The sequence below is a fragment of the Ruditapes philippinarum genome, unplaced genomic scaffold, assembly GCF_026571515.1.
Source record: "Ruditapes philippinarum isolate M1 unplaced genomic scaffold, ASM2657151v2 ctg2854_1_1_1_1, whole genome shotgun sequence".
Classification (NCBI taxonomy): Eukaryota; Metazoa; Mollusca; class Bivalvia; order Venerida; family Veneridae; genus Ruditapes; species Ruditapes philippinarum.
In genome coordinates, this window is record NW_026866023.1 from 1 (window position 1) to 24,216 (window position 24,216).

The following is a 24,216-nucleotide window of genomic DNA, read 5'->3' on the forward strand; positions in this document are numbered from 1 at the left end:
TTTTTTCAGAAGTTTAAAGATTTTTAAAGACCATCATGTTGTTAGAATTTTCATTTTTTGCTCTTTGTATTTAATTTTAGGGCCCTTTTCTTGAAAACTTACATAATTTGTATATAGCAAACTATACAGAGTTATACTGAGAACATGTTTAATTGTAGTGAAAAGGGTTTACATAGTGTGTTTCTAGACCATTCTATCTGAAAGACCCTGATTACACCCAAGGCAGAGCTGAGGATGTTATTTCAGTTAAAGGGTTACTAATATGCACCCGCCATGGGTGTTCTTTCAGTTCAAGGGTTGCAAACATGCACTATTACCCTGAGAGACATGTGTTATTTTTCTATTACACCAAAACAACATTTTAATGTAGTTTTCACCGCTATGCATTATTAATCGAAGAGCCAGAGCCAGGAGAGAGAACTAGACCATAAAGTTTTCTTAAGTCTATATAGATTATCTTGCCCCTAAGTAATATTACAAAATATTATCGACTGGGTGATATTCATTTCCAGGATGATAGATTGAAATAACACTATGTGTGATGTCACACTAGGCTAAGTAGTAAAGAACTTTAAAGACATTAATTTTTCTAAAAGTGAATTTCAACAAAAGCAGAGATGTAGATAACTGTTATCTATGTCTATGACTAATGTAGCTAAAGCTTAAATCCAAAATGCCAACCTCAAAATCTTGCATCAATCTGTACTGCCTTACAAGGCTCTATACTGTTGGTAGCTTTATTTCTGCATTTTAAAATTGAAACCCACTGAACTTGGAATGGACTGTTCTATTTTAAAGCAGGACAAATCCACTACACAAATTCAGCAGGTGGCCCCTGTTATGCTTTTCAATTTTTTAAGACTATTGGTGATCATAAAATAACTTTACCCTTCTTTGTTGTTGTAGTTTGTATTTCTGAGCAAAACTCTTTCAGTGGATCATGCTTGAATCTTTCTTTCCAATATAAACAGTAACTGAAAGAATCAAACATCAGACCTGATTTTCTTTATTTCAAAGAAACAAGTCAACAATGACAGAAAGTTTCATAATGGAAAAACAAATATTATGATCAAATAATACAAATATGGCAATATCTAAAGTGATCTTTGAAAACAAATTTCATAGCCTATATCACGAGTTAAAGCTGTAGTTATGTATATAACAATTAAGTCCTTAAATTAATAAACAGCTGGAACCAAATTTGATTGTGACTGTCTGTGCAATCTGAGCCAACAGTATAGAGCCTGGTCAGACTGCACAGATGTGCAGGCTGATCCGTGCACTCTGACCAGGCTCTATACTGTTGGCTGACTAACTTTAAATATTCAAATTGATATCCCTAAAACTGATAATAGACAGTCCCAAAAATGGAAGCAGGACAAGTCCATTTAAAATATTCAGCATGTTATGGGTGAATTCTGATATTGAAATCCCTTTAACATAGGATGGACTGTTCCAAATATACAGTCGGACTAATCCATTTAACAAATTAAGTAAGAAACTGGTTAGATGAACAATATACCATTTAATATATTCAACATAACACAAATCTGAGGAATGGATTAATAAATCAATGATAATCAACTTAACAATTAATTTGATTATTTTCTACAAGCAGTACCATACCTTTTAAAATTGGCTATCAAATTCACATCGGCAATCACAAACTTATGTGTTTCTAATAAATGCTTTAGATAAGCATCAAGAGTTTCAGAAATATCAAGTTTTTCAGGACATAGCACACATTGTAGAGAACTTCTAGGAGACTCACGCCCGCTGGCTGCTGTGCCCAACCAAGAGCCTTGGAGCAGTAATGGCTCTAACACGGGTTTTTCTGTATTGATGAACAGTGTATCATCTGCAAGAAAAGGGTATCATTGAAAATGATAAATGCTTGTCAGAGTGTAGGGGGTAATGTGACTTAATAATAATGGGACTTAAAAACACGTAAATTAGACTAGTGTGATAAATTCTAATGATTTTTGTTAAAAGATCTGTATATCTACAGTACGCTCACCGCTGATTTTGCCTTTTCCGCGATACCACCGCGGACGATATTTTTCTACCACGGACAAACGCCATGGAGGTCCGCGATAAAAACAATTATTTCCCCCGCTATCCACAGTGTTTAGTTGTTTCCGCCGCGGACCAAAAACCGACGATTGCAGTCACATTATCGTTAAAATCAGTCATCCATGTTTCGCGGGTAACGCGGGGGTCAGAACAAGTAAATCTAAGAAAAGAAAATAATAAACAAACAAAAAAACTTACATAAGTCTACGACCTTGGATAGGCTTTTATTTTAACATGAAGAATAAGAAATTTATACGCAGTTCTTGCATTTTTAAAATAATTTTAATTGTTTATTTTCTCATCGCCAGAATCCACAGTACACTATCCGTAAATACTACTTATTAATACCGATACCGGTATACGGCCTGGGTTACTGAGGATGCCTTTTCTTTGATATAAAAGATATTTCTTTGGTTAAGGATCAACATTATACAGTTTTGAATTTTAACAGTACATTTCTTACTACATCCCCATAATTATTTCATGTCTTGCAACAAAAATAACAGCACCCAAATTTTTACAATCTACGATGAAATATTAATAGAGTCCTTCTGTCTATTCACATGTAAATAAATGCATTATTACGTTAACTTAAATAATCAGGGTCTAGACACAGAAAAAATACACGTTGCAATAACTTTTGACTAGCAGTACGGGCCCGGACGCAAGCTGTTGCAACTTCTGAAATTGACGTCCAAAAACATTCTGAAAGGGAAAATAAAGGCAAAAAAATTATTTTATTAGACTCTTAACTGTACAATTATTTCATAAAGTTTTAACAAGTTCCATAAAATACTTATAAATTCAATCGTTTTCACGATGAATACCACCGCGGTCCACGGTGATTGACCACCGCGTTCCCCCGCAATTAACCACTGTGTTCCGCGGGGGAAACGCTTACAGCTGTAGATTTATGTCCGCGGTGGTGAAAAATTTCTGCAAAATTGAGCAAATTTTTGTCCGCGATGAGTCTCATCCGCGGGGACACATTATATTAAGGTACATGTATGACCCACCTAATGCATTAGCTTCACTTTGAAGAGCATTCAAATAGGCTAGAACTACTGTCAACTTCATTGAAACTGAGGGGCTCGGGTTCAAACCCCAGAGGAGGCAATTTTTTTTTCTTTCTTTGAATATTATTTATGTGTCTCTTGGATCCATCTTGGAAAGAAAAAATTGTTTCATTTTGATTATAGAATTATTATTGATATTTATTGACTAAAATAAAATTATGCCAAATTTATTATAAAATATGGTACCTGATATTTTCTAAGTCCAATAAAATAAAATCTAGACTGTAAAAGTACATTATAATTAACAAGATCCACCAATATACTTTAAAGAAAATTTAGGCAAACTTTGAAAACAGCCCATCATTTTGGTGAATTTTAAGGATATTTTGAAAAAGGCCCTCCAAGTAGGAAAATGATTTAATTGAAAATTGTTATCTACACATCATATGCCATATGTATTAATTACCTGTTTACTTCTGGCTATCAGATGCAAACGGGGAGTGTACCCGTCAGTGATTGGCTGAAAGTTAAACTGCTTTAATTTGGATAATTTGTCATGCGTACTGGCTACTGTACCTGAAGGCGGGGCTTATTACTTAAATACTTTGTTGATGCGCAGTTTTTGCATCTGCATTTATTGATTGACAAACAGTTAAGTTTCCATGCATCCATCAGAAATTATCACGGGTTAAAAATGACATGCAAGCTGATTTTATGATGTGTCAAACAAGTGCATTCAGAATTTCCGTGGGTGAAGACCCGAGGTCTCGGATCAAACAAACACCCTGTTAGGGTGTTCGTAAGACTCTGAAACTCTAGGATCAATGATCTGCTACAACAAAATTTTTAAGGATCAAACCCAAATATTCAATGGTCAGCTTATTTTAAGTATCACTGATCTAAATTCATACAGCTTATTTAGCAACCACATGTATAAAACATATTTCATAAGGAAAAGCTTGCAATTGTTTTTTTTTTGTTGTTCTTTTACAAATTACAATGTAAGACATATTCAGCACAGTTAGACCTTTGAGGCTGAGCTTTGTGCTGTTTGTTAAGCTTCTTGAATTTCAGAATACACCCATTGACAGTCTCTATATGAACTATGTAAATAACCGAGGTATATCAAGTGAAAAAACACAAGTTGTTTCCCTTATCTTCGAGTAAAATCGATATCTCTAATGCTAAAACAATGCAAATTTAGCCGTTTTTAAACTGCTAGTTTGGGGTGATTTAATGTCTGATTTTAAAATTTATTTCACCAATGAAAAGCTTGAGATCTTAGCTTCGTCTCAGTATATATTTCAACACATTGTTTGACACCGAAGGTATTTAAATCTACGGTTAAACCTACCACAAGTCAGACCATTTTACATAGGTTTTATACATTGAGATACGCAATCTGTTATCTTTACTAGCAATACACCGATAAACACTTTCCCCAACTAGCAGACAACAGGCTATTCTTATCAGTAGGTTTTCGAGTAAAGATAACCGGTTGCGTATCTCAATGTATAAATCATATGTAAAATGGGCTGACATATGGTAGGTTTAACAGTTAATTTAAATACTTTGGTGTCAAAAGATATGTAAAATTATATACTGTGACAAAGCTAAGATCCCAAGCTTTCCATTGATGTAATAATTTTTAAAATCGGACATTTAATCACAACAAACAAGCAGTTTCAAAATGGCTTAATTTGTATTGTTTTAGCGTAAGAGATACCAATTTTACTCGAAGATAAGGGAAACAACTCGTATTTTTTCACTCGATATACCTTGGGTATTTACGTAGTTCACATGAAAAGTGTTTATGGGTGTATTCTACTGATAAGAATAGCCTGTCATCTGCTAGTTCGGAAACTGTCAATCCGTGTATTGATTGTGCCGTTTGTTAAGCTTCTTGAATTTTAGAATTGATAAGCAGTAACTGTTGCTAACTCCAGGTGATCCAAATTTTTGTTTTGATGTCTATGCTATTCATTCAAGGCTAATTATTTTTTTAATTAAAGCTTGAATGTTTCCGTTATAGAGCAAATCTCTTTCCGAGTGCTCAATATCGGGTTTGCCTAAAATACGAAAGTGAGATTTTTGACGAAAGTGAGCGAAAGTGACTTTTAGAATTTGAATTGTATCGTTTTAATAGAATTTTACAGTAAAATTGCTGTTTGTCGACGTATATTATTAGCAACTTATTATATATATATTATAATAAATAACCATAATCATGATTTAATCGCCATTTATTGGCCTAATTTCTATATACAAGTTCAGCGATCTTCCTTTCGCTTACATTGAAAAATACGAAAGTGACTTGTAAAATATCAAATATTGAGTTTGAATTGAAAATGTCCTTAAACTGCAGCGTATATTTTCAGAAATTAATAATTTGATATTCAACACTATATTTCAGTTAAACCTTATATTTGATATTTTAGAGGTCACTTTCGTATTTTCAATGTGAGCGAAAGGAAGATTGTTGAACTTGTATATATAGAAATTATGTAGAAAAAATGGGGTAAAAATCATCATAATGATTAATTTTGAAAATAAATAATATTAATTTTGGATATTATACGCCTGAAAAATGCAATTTATGTGTAACTTTCAATTTGAACAATGCTTTATTTCATATTTTACAAGTCACTTTCGTATTCTTCAATGTGAGCGCAAGGAAGATCTCAGAACTTGTGCATAGAAATTATTCAAACAAATGGTGATTAAATCATCATAATGATTATTATTGAAAACATATATTATATATTTCTGATGATATACGTCTGCAAACTGCAATTTTAGTATAAATTTCAATTTAAACTTTATATTTAATATTTTACATGTCACTTTCGTATTTTTCAAAGTGAGCGAAAGGAAGATCTCAGAACTTGTGTATAGAAATTGTGCAAATAAATGGCGATTAAATCATCATAGGGATTATTTTTGAAAAGAAATATTATTAGTTGCTAATAATATACGTCTACAAACAGAAAATTCACTGTGAAATTCTATTAAAACGGTACAATTCAAATTTTAAAAGTCACTTTCGCCCACTTTCGCCAAAAATCTCACTTTCGTATTTTAGGCATACCGCTCAATATCAATGGGTATCCGCCTACTCTTCCGTACGAGTATAGTACAACTTTGTTGTCAATCAATTCTATCTGTTTCCGTGTACTATCAGTTTCAATTAAATATTCATTATATGTAAATTATGAAATAATGTCTTATTTCACAAATATGCACTTTATTCACGTAGAATAGATCACATATATTTAAGCGAAATATAAATGTTTACCACTTCTCATGGAGGCTGCCATTTTATCTTAAATATTTACGACTCAAATTATTGGCATCATCATCATCATGAAGAACAAATTTGTGGTCAAAGGTGCTAGTCGCTCTAATTTGAGCTAAAATACGTTTAAATCTTGTTATCTTTGTAATGTATCTCATCTCCTTAGTATTGTTTTTTTTTTTTTTGTAAAGTGGATACATGCTTTAGTTTATATGATGTTGTCTAAGAAATGATTAGCCAGTTAACATCTAATTACCTCTGTATGTTGCTGGCTAAGAAATGATTAGCCAGTTAACATCTGATTACCTCTGTATGATGTTGACTAAGAAATGATTAACTGGTTAACCTCTGATTACCTCTGCATGATGTTGGCTAAGAAATTATTAACTGGTTAACATCTGATTACCTCTGTATGGTGTTGGCTAAGAAGTGATTAGCCAGTTAACATCTGATTACCTCTGTATGATGTTGGCTAAGAAATTATTAACTGGTTAACATCTGGTTATTTCTGTATGGTGTTGACTAAGAAATGATTAACTGGTTAACATCTGATTACTTCAATATGGTGTTGACTAAGAAATGATTAACCGGTTAACATCTGATTACCTCTGTATGATGTTGACTAAGAAATGATTAACTGGTTTACATCTGATTACTTCTGTATGGTGTTGACTTAAAGAAAAGATTAGCCGTTTAACCTCTGATTACCTCTGTTTAGTGTTGACTTAGTAATGATTAACTGGCTCACATCTGATTACTTGTGTATGGTGTTGGCTAAGAAATGATTAGCCAGTTAACATCTGATTACCTCTGTATGATGTTGACTAAGAAATAATTAACTGGTTAACCTCTGATTTCCTCCGTATGATGTTAGCTAATAAATTATTAACTGGTTAACATCTGATTACCTTTGTATGATTTTGACTAAGAAATGATTAAATGGTTAACATCTGATTACTTGTGTATGGTGTTGACTAAGAATGATTAACTGGTTAACATCTGATTACTACTGTATGATGTTGACTAAGAAATTATTAGACGTTTAACATCTGATTACCTCTATATGATGTTGGCTAAGAAATGATTAGCCAGTTGACATCTGATTACCTCTGTATGGTGTTGGCTAAGAAATTATTAACTGGTTAACATCTGATTACTTCTGTATGGTGTTGACTAAGAAATGATTAACTGGTTAACATCTGATTACCTCTGTATGATGTTGACTAAGAAATGATTAACTGGTTAACATCTGATTACTTCTGTATGGTGTTGGCTTAGAAATTATTAACTGGTTAACATCTGATTACTTCTGTCTGATGTTGACTAAGAAATAATTAGCTGGTTAACATCTGATTACCTCTGTATGGTGTTGGCTTAGAAATTATTAACTGGTTAACATCTGATTACTTCTGTATGATGTTGACTAAGAAATTATTAGCCATTTAACCTCTGATTACCTCTGTATGGTGTTGGCTTAGAAATTATTAACTGGTTAACATCTGATTACTTCTGTATGATGTTGACTAAGAAATGATTAGCTGGTTAACATCTGATTACCTCTGTATGGTGTTGGCTAAGAAATGATTAACTGGTTAACCTCTGATTACTTCTGTATGGTGTTGACTAAGAAATGATTAACTGGTTAACATCTGATTACCTCTGTATGATGTTGGCTAAGAAATGATTAACTGGTTAACATCTGATTACCTCTGTATGATGTTGGCTAAGAAATGATTAACTGGTTAACATCTGATAACTTCTGTATGATAATGACTAAGAAATGATTAGCTGGTTAACATCTGATTACCTCTTTATGGTGTTGGCTAAGAAATGATTAGCCAGTTAACATATGATTACTTCTGTATGGTGTTGGCTTAGAAATTATTAACTGGTTAACATCTGATTACTTCTCTATGATGTTGACTAAGAAATGATTAACTGGTTAACATCTGATTTCTTCTGTTTGATGTTGACTAAGAAATGATTAACTGGTTATTATCTGATTACCTCTGCATGATGTTGGCTAAGAAATGATTAACTGGTTATTATCTGATTACCTCTGTATTATGTTGACTAAGGAATGATTAACCGGTTAACATCTGATTACTTCTGTATGGTGTTGACTAAGAAATGATTAACTGGTTAACATCTGATTACTTCAATATGGTGTTGACTAAGAAATGATTAACTGGTTAACATCTGATTACCTCTGTATGATGTTGACTAAGAAATGATTAACTGGTTTACATCTGATTACTTCTGTATGGTGTTGACTTAAAGAAAAGATTAGCCGTTTAACCTCTGATTACCTCTGTTTAGTGTTGACTTAGTAATGATTAACTGGCTCACATCTGATTACTTGTGTATGGTGTTGGCTAAGAAATGATTAGCCAGTTAACATCTGATTACCTCTGTATGATGTTGACTAAGAAATAATTAACTGGTTAACCTCTGATTTCCTCTGTATGATGTTAGCTAATAAAATTATTAACTGGTTAACATCTGATTACCTTTGTATGATTTTGACTAAGAAATGATTAAATGGTTAACATCTGATTACTTGTGTATGGTGTTGACTAAGAAATGATTAACTGGTTAACATCTGATTACTACTGTATGATGCTGACTAAGAAATTATTAGACGTTTAACATCTGATTACCTCTATATGATGTTTGGCTAAGAAATGATTAGCCAGTTGACATCTGATTACCTCTGTATGGTGTTGGCTAAGAAATTATTAACTGGTTAACATCTGATTACTTCTGTATGGTGTTGACTAAGAAATGATTAACTGGTTAACATCTGATTACCTCTGTATGATGTTGACTAAGAAATGATTAACTGGTTAACATCTGATTACTTCTGTATGGTGTTGGCTTAGAAATTATTAACTGGTTAACATCTGATTACTTTCTGTCTGATGTTGACTAAGAAATAATTAGCTGGTTAACATCTGATTACCTCTGTATGGTGTTGGCTTAGAAATTATTAACTGGTTAACATCTGATTACTTCTGTATGATGTTGACTAAGAAATTATTAGCCATTTAACCTCTGATTACCTCTGTATGGTGTTGGCTTAGAAATTATTAACTGGTTAACATCTGATTACTTCTGTATGATGTTGACTAAGAAATGATTAGCCGGTTAACATCTGATACCTCTGTATGGTGTTGGCTAAGAAATGATTAACTGGTTAACCTCTGATTACTTCTGTATGGTGTTGACTAAGAAATGATTAACTGGTTAACATCTGATTACCTCTGTATGATGTTGGCTAAGAAATGATTAACTGGTTAACATCTGATAACTTCTGTATGATAATGACTAAGAAATGATTAGCTGGTTAACATCTGATTACCTCTTTATGGTTTGGCTAAGAAATGATTTAGCCAGTTAACATATGATTACTTCTGTATGGTGTTGGCTTAGAAATTATTAACTGGTTAACATCTGATTACTTCTCTATGATGTTGAACTAAGAAATGATTAACTGGTTAACATCTGATTTCTTCTGTTTGATGTTGACTAAGAAATGATTAACTGGTTATTATCTGATTACCTCTGCATGATGTTGGCTAAGAAATGATTAACTGGTTATTATCTGATTACCTCTGTATTATGTTGACTAAGGAATTATTAACCGGTTAACTTATGATTACCTCTGTATGATGTTGATTGAGAAATGGTAATAAACTTATATCTGATTACTTCCTTAATGGCTTTGGCTAATTATGGGTTAAGGTGAATGCATTTAAATTCTTATCTTATGGCATTGGTGAAGACAGGGTTAACTGGTTTATATCCAATTATTTTCTATGATCTTGGCTAATTAAGGGTTAAGTGGTTGCCTTTTTAAATGCCTCTTAAGAAATGGTTAAATAAAATTTCCTCTATTGCCTCTCTATGTTGATGGCTATAATAGTGTGTGGATGTTTTCATCAGGCTTTTCATCTCCTCTTCTATTGGCCATGAAATAAAGAAGTCTGAATTAAGTGATGTGGTACATTATGAATTAGGTGATGTGGTACATTATAATGCCTTTTTAAACTCTTTTTTACTGTATATGTATGAATTGGTCAGCCCTGGTGGTTTACATGTACTAACATTCTTTTGAAGCTGTCTATGAAATGGTAATGTAGCTGTAGACTATTGTACTTGTTTTTGATTTGGATAGATTTACACTTATGGAGTTGCCTATAAAATGGTTATTTATGGTTCATTTAAAGATGTTTTCGGGAGTTTTCATATAGACATATAGGTAAAATTAAAACTGTTCAATAGAATTTCTTTAAACTTGGCATGTTGTTAGATTATGATAACAGAAACATTTTAAGCGAAAAAAAAATTGGGGTCACCATTCTCGTTTTTGAGTTATCTGCCCTTGAATTAGACTTTTCTACTTATTTGAGGTCATTTCAACCCATTATGTTGGTTTTGTCATGACGCGGCTCAAATAGGTTTTATGAATGACTGATACAGAGAGTCAGAGACTTCTGCATTATTTTTCATATTCTTTTTACATTAGTCAATTTTAATACATGTATTTAAGGACAAGTATTAGATGTACACGAAAAAACTTTAGATCAAAGGATGTTTAACTGAATATTTATAAACATATTTGTATAGTATTTTATTTTGCATTTGCCATTTTATCTTAAATATTTACGACTCAAATTATTGGCATCATCATCATCATGAAGAACAAATTTGTGGTCAAAGGTGCTAGTCGCTCTAATTTGAGCTAAAATACGTTTAAATCTTGTTATCTTTGTAATGTATGTCATCTCCTTAGTATTGTTTTTTTTTTTTTTTTGTAAAGTGGATACATGCTTTAGTTTATATGATGTTGTCTAAGAAATGATTAGCCAGTTAACATCTAATTACCTCTGTATGTTGCTGGCTAAGAAATGATTAGCCAGTTAACATCTGATTACCTCTGTATGATGTTGACTAAGAAATGATTAACTGGTTAACCTCTGATTACCTCTGCATGATGTTGGCTAAGAAATTATTAACTGGTTAACATCTGATTACCTCTGTATGGTGTTGGCTAAGAAATGATTAGCCAGTTAACATCTGATTACCTCTGTATGGTGTAGGCTAAGAAATTATTAACTGGTTAACATCTGGTTACTTCTGTATGGTGTTGACTAAGAAATGATTAACTGGTTAACATCTGATTACTTCAATATGGTGTTGACTAAGAAATGATTAACCGGTTAACATCTGATTACCTCTGTATGATGTTGACTAAGAAATGATTAACTGGTTTACATCTGATTACTTCTGTATGGTGTTGACTTAAAGAAAAGATTAGCCGTTTAACCTCTGATTACCTCTGTTTAGTGTTGACTTAGTAATGATTAACTGGCTCACATCTGATTACTTGTGTATGGTGTTGGCTAAGAAATGATTAGCCAGTTAACATCTGATTACCTCTGTATGATGTTGACTAAGAAATAATTAACTGGTTAACCTCTGATTTCCTCTGTATGATGTTAGCTAATAAATTATTAACTGGTTAACATCTGATTACCTTTGTATGATTTTGACTAAGAAATGATTAAATGGTTAACATCTGATTACTTGTGTATGGTGTTGACTAAGAAATGATTAACTGGTTAACATCTGATTACTACTGTATGATGTTGACTAAGAAATTATTAGACGTTTAACATCTGATTACCTCTATATGATGTTGGCTAAGAAATGATTAGCCAGTTGACATCTGATTACCTCTGTATGGTGTTGGCTAAGAAATTATTAACTGGTTAACATCTGATTACTTCTGTATGGTGTTGACTAAGAAATGATTAACTGGTTAACATCTGATTACCTCTGTATGATGTTGACTAAGAAATGATTAACTGGTTAACATCTGATTACTTCTGTATGGTGTTGGCTTAGAAATTATTAACTGGTTAACATCTGATTACTTCTGTCTGATGTTGACTAAGAAATAATTAGCTGGTTAACATCTGATTACCTCTGTATGGTGTTGGCTTAGAAATTATTAACTGGTTAACATCTGATTACTTCTGTATGATGTTGACTAAGAAATTATTAGCCATTTAACCTCTGATTACCTCTGTATGGTGTTGGCTTAGAAATTATTAACTGGTTAACATCTGATTACTTCTGTATGATGTTGACTAAGAAATGATTAGCCGGTTAACATCTGATTACCTCTGTATGGTGTTGGCTAAGAAATGATTAACTGGTTAACCTCTGATTACTTCTGTATGGTGTTGACTAAGAAATGATTAACTGGTTAACATCTGATTACCTCTGTATGATGTTGGCTAAGAAATGATTAACTGGTTAACATCTGATAACTTCTGTATGATAATGACTAAGAAATGATTAGCTGGTTAACATCTGATTACCTCTTTATGGTGTTGGCTAAGAAATGATTAGCCAGTTAACATATGATTACTTCTGTATGGTGTTGGCTTAGAAATTATTAACTGGTTAACATCTGATTACTTCTCTATGATGTTGACTAAGAAATGATTAACTGGTTAACATCTGATTTCTTCTGTTTGATGTTGACTAAGAAATGATTAACTGGTTATTATCTGATTACCTCTGCATGATGTTGGCTAAGAAATGATTAACTGGTTATTATCTGATTACCTCTGTATTATGTTGACTAAGGAATTATTAACCGGTTAACTTATGATTACCTCTGTATGATGTTGATTGAGAAATGGTAATAAACTTATATCTGATTACTTCCTTAATGGCTTTGGCTAATTATGGGTTAAGGTGAATGCATTTAAATTGTTATCTTATGGCATTGGTGAAGACAGGGTTAACTGGTTTATATCCAATTATTTTCTATGATCTTGGCTAATTAAGGGTTAAGTGGTTGCCTTTTTAAATGCCTCTTAAGAAATGGTTAAATAAAATTTCCTTTATTGCCTCTCTATGTTGATGGCTATAATAGTGTGTGGATGTTTTCATCAGGCTTTTCATCTCCTCTTCTATTGGCCATGAAATAAAGAAGTCTGAATTAAGTGATGTGGTACATTATGAATTAGGTGATGTGGTACATTATAATGCCTTTTTAAACTCTTTTTTACTGTATATGTATGAATTGGTCAGCCCTGGTGGTTTACATGTACTAACATTCTTTTGAAGCTGTCTATGAAATGGTAATGTAGCTGTAGACTATTGTACTTGTTTTTGATTTGGATAGATTTACACTTATGGAGTTGCCTATAAAATGGTTATTTTATGGTTCATTTAAAGATGTTTTCGGGAGTTTTCATATAGACATATAGGTAAAATTAAAACTGTTCAATAGAATTTCTTTAAACTTGGCATGTTGTTAGATTATGATAACAGAAACATTTTAAGCGAAAAAAAAATTGGGGTCACCATTCTCGTTTTTGAGTTATCTGCCCTTGAATTAGACTTTTCTACTTATTTGAGGTCATTTCAACCCATTATGTTGGTTTTGTCATGACGCGGCTCAAATAGGTTTTATGAATGACTGATACAGAGAGTCAGAGACTTCTGCATTATTTTTCATATTCTTTTTACATTAGTCAATTTTAATACATGTATTTAAGGACAAGTATTAGATGTACACGAAAAAACTTTAGATCAAAGGATGTTTAACTGAATATTTATAAACATATTTGTATAGTATTTTAGACACTAAGATGCCAGTCAGAAAATGTGTCGAGTTTATGTGCATTGGTGATTGGGCTTCAGAAGGAGAAAATAAATGCATGTATTCTTAAAATCACATATTATCTTGTTTCTTAAAAACAAAACATTCAATACTATATGAATTTATTTTATTTAACAAATGACAATTAAAATGACACATAACACATAATCACAGTCAATTTCAATCATAAATATCCTCATTAAAATTTAACAGGCACAAACAACCAATCTTAACCAGAAGCTTTATTGACTTGACAGTATGCCACCAGTACAGACCCTCAGTCCATTGGCCTATCTGCGACACTTAAACGTTATGATAATGAAATCCCTTGAACTACTTATGGACTTGCCCAAATTTAAAGTAGGGCGAGTCCATTATACAAATTTAGCAAGAACAACTTAAAAAAGTAAAAACCTGTCAAATATTATCATACAAAATTGTAGAATAGTATAGTAATTTCATGTAAGTTTACCAATTGGTGTGAAATTTTAAATAAGAAAATATACAGACTATTATAAATAACCATGTAGAAAGGGGATTTTCAAGCTCTATTTAACTGATACAGTATGAATGTTTTGTAATTTTTATACAACAGACTTTTAAGGAATTTTTATAACATATTTCAGTGTCTTGAAAGCATTTTTTTTTTAAACATCAATTATTTACAACAAAATTATAGCAGTTCTGTTGTTAATCATGCTAAAATTAACTTAACCACCTTTTGCTTCCACAGTTTATCTTATCCTTGAATGAACTTTTATAGTAAATTACTAAATATGAACTATGCTGTCAAAATGTTTATAAACTATGACGCCATGAAAGTTGCTGATGCTTTTTGAAGTCCATCCCTCCTGAAAAAAAAGAGAATATTTTCCAATCATATCAACAAAGCATCATTTATAAAACTAATACAGACTAAAAATTGAAAAGATGCATATAGTTATTTTTGCCTAATTTTTCACTTTTTGATAGGCATGAGTGATATTTCAATGGAGTATTTAGGAGCTGCTTATCTCTACTATCTATGTCTCTGCTATAACTATCAAACTAAATTGGATAATTCCTTTTATATTTTAAATTTTAATTTTATGATCAAAGTATATTTACGCTGCATGTAAAAATGTGTCAAATGTAACTCTGTTGTCCATGGCGCCGTCAGGTTGAGCATCATATCCTTTGATTCCAAGAGTCTCTAATGCTGTATAAATCAAAACAAAAACAGATGAAAAAAATCATATCCACAATTTTTAAATACTTAATCATAACCATGGATTTTATTTGATTATTATATACTGAGCATTATATTTTATTTTAAGTTCAACATACTGTGATACATGTAATAAAAGTGAATGTTCATTAAATTCATAAAAAATTACCTTCACAATATTGTTGAAGGGTAATGTATCCTCTGTTAGTAGGATCTAACATTCCATAAACTGACTGTATATTGCTATCATCAAACAAACAAGGGCAGTCTCTTTTTGTTGATTTGGCTTTTTGAAGTCGTTCGAGATTCTCAATCATGAATTTTTTGGGGTCAGCTGTAAAATAAATTATGAATGTAGACTAGAGCTCTAGTGTATCAAATATAAATTTAGGTTACATACCACGGAGGAAACATACCAGAAGGTTACTTACCATTTTTGGAGGATACATACCACATATGTATTTTGAAGTATATACATACCTGAATTTGTTTGGGTCTAATGCGAAGAAAGGTGAAGGTTGTGAGATTATAAACCAATTTGTTTTTGTATAGTGCCACCAATGCTGTTTCCAGTGTTATAACTGTAGTAAATTGGCTATAAGGCTAAGTGCAACACCTATATTCAATTCAATGTTAATATTTGGCTTAAACAATTAAAAAAAAAAAAAAAATTGCCTTCACTGTCTGGGATTTGAACTCCGGACCTCTCGCTTACTAACCGAGCGTGTAACCCCTCGACCACGGTGAAGTTTTAAGATAACAACCTGTAGAAAACCACATTAGTCTAAATAAGGGTTTGTAACTGTTAATATTTCACGGTAAACCTGTTGTTTAACACCGTATGTAAGTAATCATGGAGCTTAATTTAACATAAGCATGTTTATCTATAAAGAATAACACAATATTAGAAATCTTCGACAAATCGGGAACTATTTTTTCTTCCCCGATAATTAATGCGCTTGTCATTTGACAATCTTTACGCAGTGATTTCCCTTAATTTTTCAGCGTTAGTGTTAGTTATAAAGGGAAGTAACAGCTTCGAGGAGTTGGGACTTCTTTTGGTAATTGCAAATAAGCACATCAGTAAAGAAACGATAAAAGTAGTGGTATTTCACTGTTGCCTCGCACTAGGGGGCGGGCTCCCACTTATGCTACACCTCTCATGTCTGAGTCTGAAATTTCGCTACCATTATTTGTTTGGTCGGACAACCAAATGGCCAAACAAATAAAAACATTAGATTCATTAATGCAATAATTTAAAGAATAATTTATAATTTTACAATTTATCCCTTATTTATTATCCCTTTATTAACTATTTCTATATATGTGGTACATAACCTCCCAAAATGGTAGATCTACATTTATGCAGTGTAATTAAATTGATTATTCCAATTTAACAAAGTTTTTGTTAATTTTTTTTCTTTTAAATTCAAACCCATTTGTCGTGTGCCTTCTGTCACACAAGTTGACTGCTTCAAAGCAGTTAAATATTAGACGAATTAGCTTGTTATCATTTTTATTTTAAGATTATTTTTATAAATAAACAGATAAAATAAATTCTGGCTGTTCATGTGTAGAAAACAATTTACAAATGACTGTAACGAGTTAATTAAATTGCTGAAGGAAAAATAATATTTACCTGGTCTATTAAAAATTAACTGCGATGTCATATTATTAAATAGCTCCAGTATTCGATGATTTTGTAAATATAAGTTAGTTTCATCTACCCTCGGTTTACCAGTTTCTCCATCGGTCGCCATTTTTACGCTTAACTGTAACCACAACAACAGTGCAGGTGCGCGCCACATCGCCACAACTAATATCTCGTAAACGGTATCCGTTCACGAAAAATCGTAAAAAGAGGCCCACCATGAAAAAAACGAATTTCAATCTTTGTAACTGTATGCTTGGTCAAGTAAAATAGAATTAAAAATGGTTTAATTATAACAATGATTGACATATGTTTTTTTAAAACATAGCATAGTATATATCTTTTGTAAGAAAAAAAGAAAAAAAGGAATTTCCCAAAATAATGAAATATTTAGTACTATATTAAAATTTTAAAGCACAACAGTTGTTTATACTTGATATACGCTATAGCTCTACAGTGAAAAGAAATACAGTCTTATATCAGTTTTATATGATATATATTCATATAATGTCCAATAAAATTAAATGGCAATATCAAAAGATTAGTTATTTGGAGGTCCTGGTTGCAGAAATGCAACTGCTTTATATTTTAAGCACATGCATCAATGTATAGTTTTTAAGATAAACAACTACACTACTGATGAGCAAGCGTTTAATTTATTAGCACATATGCTAACAGTAACTTTTTAATTCTATGATTTAAAAGCTATTTAATTTAAGAGCCCTGTTATAGTTTCCAAAAAAGGAATTTACATTACCGATACCACCTTTTTCCTCTGTTGCATTTCTGAGGCATAACGTGCCTTTAAATAAAGAAGTTCTACTTCTTTTGTTATTAATACATTTCTCAGACACAAGCCTATGTCTGTTTACCATATTATAATGACAATACTTTGATTTTTCAGACTCCACGTAGTATTTACAAAGTAATCGAACAATGCGTGATATGCTTTTCAAAATCTTGATATTATTTTCTGAAAGTCTGGCGGATTGATCCATTCACACAATGACTTTTGTTTCTTTTTCTCTTAAACACCTTTAATACCTATGTCTTTTTAAGTTTTTCTTCCTTGTGGTTATAATGCATAAAATATTCAAAACAAGAGGTACAATGTACAACTCTTAATTGAACATCAACATTGAAATAGTAGGAGTTGTTTCCCTTGAGATATCAACAGAGTGAGATTGGATGATTTTGATAACCCTTACAGTGCTGAGCATTATCATTCAACCAGTTTGAAACTGGGCCAACAGCCAAGTTACTCGCTGTCAGATCTGGTTCTTTGCTGTTTGCCATACTGACATTATTTCATATTGAATATTCTATTGACAGTTTCTTAAGATTATATTTGAAGCAGACAACATCAAAGGTTTAAATTAGGTTAAGTAACAATGTTAAATTGGGAATCGTTCATTATATTACAAGAAGGTCTATGATACTACAATATAATAACTTCAGAAAATTTCAATCATCTATCTTTTTTTTCTTTTCATTTTTTATCCAATAAAATGGTGCCATCAATTAGGGTACGTCAACAACCTACTCTTTTGAAATCACGAATTCTTGTCAATTATGAATATGTATATTTAATTCTGCTATATGTATATGTTCAAGAGAATTTGTAAGGTTAGTATGGGGTGATCATTTGGACGGGGATAATAAATGGGGTCACCCTTATTGTTTGGGCAAAAAAAGAAGAAAAAACTTCAGAAAAGGAATATTTTATTAATGTTATGTTGAAAGTAGGTCTGGCACTAATAATGTTTCACTATATTGGTAAGGTACTGTTGGATAACTTTTTTTTATAATCCTTGTAAAATCGTATTTTTTTTAAACCTTTTTAAACAAATACATGTATCTCTATATATTGTATGTTTATTCATAAATGTTTTGTACTGTGAAAAAAACTAAAAATGAAATAGAAAAGATGAAAAAATATTCATTTATGAGGCTTAATGTGCCTTTTAAAAAGTCCGACTTCTTTTATTGCTCTGACACATGCCTCTGCGTAAATTATGGTTTCTGCACCAATTGACAATCTATCGCCTGTTTACCATAATATAACGACATTTCTTTGGCGTTTTTAAGACTCAACGTACAATTCACAAAGTAGATAGCACAATACGTGAAGTACTTTTCAATCTTGATATTTATTCAGGAAGTCTGGATTACTATTATATAAACGTGTACTAACAATTGCGTCTCAGTTTTAACTACTTATGTAATGTCCCTAAGATGCCTATTAAGCAAAGCAAGAACCCTGTAGCGCATTTCCCTGATGTCCCTTTTCAGATTACTGATTAAATCACGATACTGCTTCTTCCAAATAGGCTTTAGCTTTCTGTTCACATCGTCGTCATCATTTGACCGAATCTCATTTCCCTCTCGGCCGGACTCGTTTTCGTTTTCATACTCTCGATGAAATCCCTTAAGATGTCCACTGATAGCTGTATATAACGCCTTTATGTTTCGGTATACGCTGTTACTAATACGACGTTGACTTTTCTTCATTGACCCGGCCAGACTTTTAAAGAATAATCTGTTTATCAACGATTGGTTAGTGTCTGTATATAAAGAGATAACAATGTGATAAATTGTCACTTGCAAATATACGTACATGACATTAAGATTAGCCCATCAATAAATGTTTTGTAAAAGATGCTTTTGTAAAACTATTTTGTCACATATGTTATGAATTTAAAAACAATATAATAATATACGTCATAAATTTGTGTTATATGCAACACCTGGCACAGAATAATTTCCCTAACAGACTGAAAGGGCATAAATTATATCTTTAGAGAATAAACTGCCATTTATTAATTAAGCGTGATGTTAACTAAATGATAGCTGGGAGAGAAGAGACTTCCATGGAAAACATCAACACATATAATACCATTCGTTATTTTATTAACACTCATTGCCATATACTGTTTAGTTACTTTTGCAAAGATCTAAAAGAAAACAGAAGAAATTGCACATATATACGGTATTACAATAGGTCAGTTTGAGTTTTATTGCATTCAAAATTTTATATCGATATTTTGTAACTATACTTACCTTTATGATAAGCAGAATTACATTTTGTTGCAGAACTATGGTCCGATGATTTTTGTTTTGAAGATGTCGCACTAGAGACAGGGATTGTACTCGAAACTGGAGCTACTTTAACAATGCAGTTACAAATCGGTGTAATTGCACATTTGTCCCTTTGGACAGGACGGACTGTGGTTGTTTCTGGAACACTTTCCGTTGTCGTTTGTGATCCGGCGGACGCATAATTTTGAGATGCCTCCGTTGTTGCTATAGACGTTTTTATAGACTGTAATAGCTGAGATGTAGATGGTTGTTCAGCATTGTTAGTTGCATCTACCGATGGTTTCTCAGATGTTGGAAGTTCTGTTGTCAAGTATTCGACATCATCGAACGCTGAGGTTGTAATTCTGCTGTCGAAATTAGGTTGAATATTAGTTGTGTGTCCATCAAATATATCTTGATATTCTTCATATGTACTTGCAGAAGAAGCACTTGAAGTTGGTAATTTAATAACATTAAGTGTACTTTGCTTATCTTCAATGGTTGTTGTATCTACACGGGGAGCTTGTTTATCTGAAGTGGGGATAAAGGTTGAGGACGTTGTAGAAGACAAGATATATGAAGTCGACGAGGAAGGGTTATCCGATGATTTCGCTGTTGCAGCTGTTGTCCATAGAGAAGAAAACGTTGAAGGAGTATGGTTAGCATATGTAAGAGGTAATATCGATGATTGTGAAGTTGTTGTAGGATTCGATGCTGTTGATGTAATTCCAGCTGTAGTTATTGCTGTTGTTGCAGTAGTAGATGTATGTGACACTGACATTTCTGTCATGGTACTCAGTTGTGGTCTAGCAAATGGTGTAGGTCCATCGAAGCATGTTAAGCAACATGTCTTCGGTGCATAATCTTGATCGCCGTTCTCACACTCAATCCGCATACAATCATCAGACCTATCACCGTATTCACAACCAGTAATCCCGGTAAATAATGCTTCACAAGTCTGGCAACACGTATGTCTAATGTCGGCAATGTAGCACTGACTTGGTTCACTTACAACAAGGTTGAAGCAGCCTATGTTTGGTTCATTGCCAAATGCGCAAGTGTCAGAGCTCGCGGGAGCACTGTTATTTTCAATACAGCTACCTTCATGGCAATATTTTTTGTTACCACATGGAGTTCCATCTGCTGGTAGAATAAATCCACAATACTCTGACCCCGGAAATGTACACAATAGTCCTCCGCAAATTTTCGAATATTCTGTTTTTATTTCTTTACGGCAAACATCTGAGCCCAAACCAAGCGCATTTTCGCATTGCTGTCTACCAGTATATGTAACACCGGGCAATTCAGTAATCAATCCGGCTAATTCAGGGGGGTATCTTACTTCTAATGATGATTCTTTCAAGCACGTTAATCCATCATCATTCAGTTCTACTATATAGTCATTAATGTACTGTTCGGAACATTGTGAAAACTTCCATTTATTTGATCCGAATGACTTTATCGGCAACTTGAACTTTGGGACCATCATGTAGTTAAAGAACTCGAGACAGTCATTGTTGTCCATATCATCTCTTGTACCAAGAGCACGTGCAATTTGCTGGGTTGCAAATGTGACAGTTCTGTATTCGAATATATCTTCAACTATTGACGAGTTTGATATGTTTCGACACATCGATGATGCAAATGCTAATCCTGTATTTCCAGGGCTACCAGCATAAGTCAGATTTGTTCCTGTGAACAGCATTGCATGATCGTATTTTGGAAGAAAATTTGATTCATCAAGCCACTTTTGAAACTTTTCTAGAGCTTCAGATGAATTAACCATTACACGTATACTTTCTCCGTCTCCGTCAATAACGCTCTTTGTAGTCCAGTAAGACTCGATCTCAGTTTTAGCAACAAACAATCCAGCAAATGCAAGATCAATTTTAAAACCTTGATTTTGAATGCTACCAAACCTGTCGTCGATACCCTTGAATATATAAGCATAATACTGTCTGACTTTTGCCATTATTTCAAAATCCTGGCTATCTGGCTTGCCAACCATATCTTTCCACCAGCTATATGCTGCAAAATCGATGACCATGAGCAGATCGATAGTCAAATGTTCGATTTCACGTTTTACTCTGTCTTTCGACTTTGCTTCCCTCGAATATGTGCCAAAGGCATTGGAAAGTTTGAAATTGGGTAGTTTCTTTTTTATAATGCCCAGTTCGTTTCTCTGATGTTTTTCATTGGTCGGGCATTCATCACTTTCACCATTCCTTTTCAGAGAGAAAAAGTGCTTTGATTGATGTGACATTTCGTCTAACGGCTGAATTTCTATGACATTACCATCTATGCAAAGCTTTCCTTGTATCTGAAATTGATTTTCCGATACCCTGTTTACTCCAACAAATGTTTGCCCTTGCTTGGCTTGGTATAACTGACGTTTCGTTTTACCATTTTCGATACTTTCAGCTTTATCACTAAGCAATCCTTGTAAAGCGTCAATTTCATTTGAAGTGAAATCTATTTCATCAAGATATTTTTCAAGAAATACTTCAAAGAGTGGCTTACTCATCGCGTCTCTATGTATGGATAAAGTAACTGTTTGCGGGTAGCTCTCTTCTAAATCACTGACACTAACCTGTTTCACGTAAACCATTTCTGAAAATTCAGACATACTTAATTTGTGTGTGCCATTACTTTAAAAGCACAATTTAAAGAAAGTAGAATTCACATACATTTTCTGTTAGTATTTGTTAGAAATGAATAGCGTTATGCATATGTTTTACTTAATAAAAAAAAACCTTCATTTTGTCGGAAGCAATTCATTCTAAAAATGTAAGGAAACGTATTTTATTTGACCAATAATAGTGTATTATATAATATATACTGTTATATGAATTCGTATGTTTTTCAAAGTTTATCCTATCTTTACATATAAGGGAGAACGATAAAATGGTCCTTAAACAACGTATGGCACGTTATAATTGAATGCAACTCAATAACCTGATCGCAACGCTTGTATTTCATTTAACTGCTAAGTTCATTAATGCTTCTTTAATATTTTGACATGAATCTTTATCTCAATTTACAAGCACTCTTCCATATCTCGTGAAATTGTAGCTTTTAAGCCCGCCAATCATGTTCACACCAGTAAGTAAAATTCATTGCACTTCTTTCTATAAAAATTGAATTTTGATAAGGTTTAAAATTGTAGTATATATTGTAAAACTTATGCAATCTAACGATCAATAAAAACACATGTGACAAAGTCCATGTTTAGAAATTTTTAATGATAAAAAACTTGATTTCTAGTACTCATAAGATTATAACCATTTCCATATTGTTTGATTTTTTTTAAATAAAAAATATACATACCCTTTTGTATGTTATATGATTTTCCTGAGTTGATTAATATAAAAATAAACTTAAAGACGAGATTAAACATATTGCCCACCATTTTTGTTGACACCGAACGAAATGTTGATCTTTTTCCCGTGGGTAAATATTTTTGGATACGATCTTTTCTTTATAAGGCTAAAGTTGTTCCCAGTTGTTTGTTGTTATCTTTTTTTCTTCAACTTGTTGTTTTGCTATTGTATAAGCACTGTTCTACACTGTTTACTTTTCATTCTTAGTATGAAATTTGTTTATATATGTGCATCAACATTATTCATGTATCGTGTTTTTATGTGATGCTGTGCAAAATTTTATGCTGCCCTTTTAAAATATTGTTGCGAATAAGTGAGATTTTATTCTTTTCTTTCCTTTTTTTTTCGAAACAAAACAATTCTCTTTCTTTTTTTTTAATGTATGAGAAATTTCTTTTTATCAAGTCCCTTGAACTGGTACAGTAACGTTTCTTTATACACAATATTGAGATGTAGTAGTAAAATATATTTTATGATATAAAAGTACACGTACATAATACGCAAGCAGTAAAGGAGAAATATTCTTATAACTGTATCTATTTTTTCGGAAATGATAAAAAAATACTTCCCGTAGATATTATGACAGCCTGCACTTTTAAACTGCATAATTTAATGCAAGACAGAAAAGAAAAAGACATTATATAGCATTATGGAGTTTTTCCTTGAAGTTCTTTAAGAAAACAAAGTTAATAATAATATGTGAAGTCTGTTTCCTCGTGTATGATTTGTATAGACAGCTAAAACTAATGAAATGAAATGGTATCTCTATGCCCATATATTGTATTGTTGAATCATAACTTTGCAATTCTGTACAAAGTGATCTAATCTATTC

General features: G+C 32.3%; 3 protein-coding genes across 3 annotated transcripts; all 3 read right to left on the reverse strand.

Moving 5' to 3' along the window:
* Positions 1 to 888: 888 nt before the first annotated feature.
* Positions 889 to 6,459, reverse strand: LOC132731033 (zinc finger protein 277-like; the record flags this gene model as incomplete). The annotated part of the gene is made up of 3 exons (XM_060717132.1): positions 6,385 to 6,459; positions 1,627 to 1,858; positions 889 to 974 (listed from the first exon to the last, which is right to left on the reverse strand). Coding segments are annotated over exons 1-3 (340 nt in total), but the record flags the coding sequence as incomplete, so codon positions are not given.
* Positions 6,460 to 14,173: 7,714 nt separating this feature from the next.
* LOC132731030 (EF-hand calcium-binding domain-containing protein 10-like) lies at positions 14,174 to 17,074 on the reverse strand. Its single transcript, XM_060717129.1, has 4 exons — positions 16,915 to 17,074; positions 15,445 to 15,609; positions 15,176 to 15,266; positions 14,174 to 14,919 (listed from the first exon to the last, which is right to left on the reverse strand). The coding sequence occupies exons 1-4, from the start codon at positions 17,033 to 17,035 to the stop codon at positions 14,874 to 14,876; spliced, it is 423 nt and encodes a 140-aa protein (XP_060573112.1). The 5' UTR covers positions 17,036 to 17,074; the 3' UTR covers positions 14,174 to 14,873.
* Positions 17,075 to 19,143: 2,069 nt separating this feature from the next.
* On the reverse strand, positions 19,144 to 22,630 carry LOC132731027 (uncharacterized). The gene is made up of 2 exons (XM_060717125.1): positions 19,987 to 22,630; positions 19,144 to 19,490 (listed from the first exon to the last, which is right to left on the reverse strand). The coding sequence occupies exons 1-2, from the start codon at positions 22,628 to 22,630 to the stop codon at positions 19,144 to 19,146; spliced, it is 2,991 nt and encodes a 996-aa protein (XP_060573108.1).
* Positions 22,631 to 24,216: the final 1,586 nt, after the last annotated feature.

Bases quoted from the DNA above. Each gene is read 5' to 3' on its own strand.
- LOC132731027 (XM_060717125.1), bottom strand. From the start codon at position 22,630: ATGTCTGAATTTTCAGAAATGGTTTACGTGAAACAGGTTAGTGTCAGT. The intron at 19,491-19,986 runs GTAAGTATAGTT...CTTTATATACAG, and splicing joins TAATTCTGCTTATCATAAAG to ACACTAACCAATCGTTGATA.
- LOC132731030 (XM_060717129.1), bottom strand. From the start codon at position 17,035: ATGGCGACCGATGGAGAAACTGGTAAACCGAGGGTAGATGAAACTAAC. The intron at 15,610-16,914 runs GTAAATATTATT...TTTATTTTACAG, and splicing joins GTTAATTTTTAATAGACCAG to CTGACCCCAAAAAATTCATG. The intron at 15,267-15,444 runs GTAATTTTTTAT...TGATTTATACAG, and splicing joins CCTTCAACAATATTGTGAAG to CATTAGAGACTCTTGGAATC.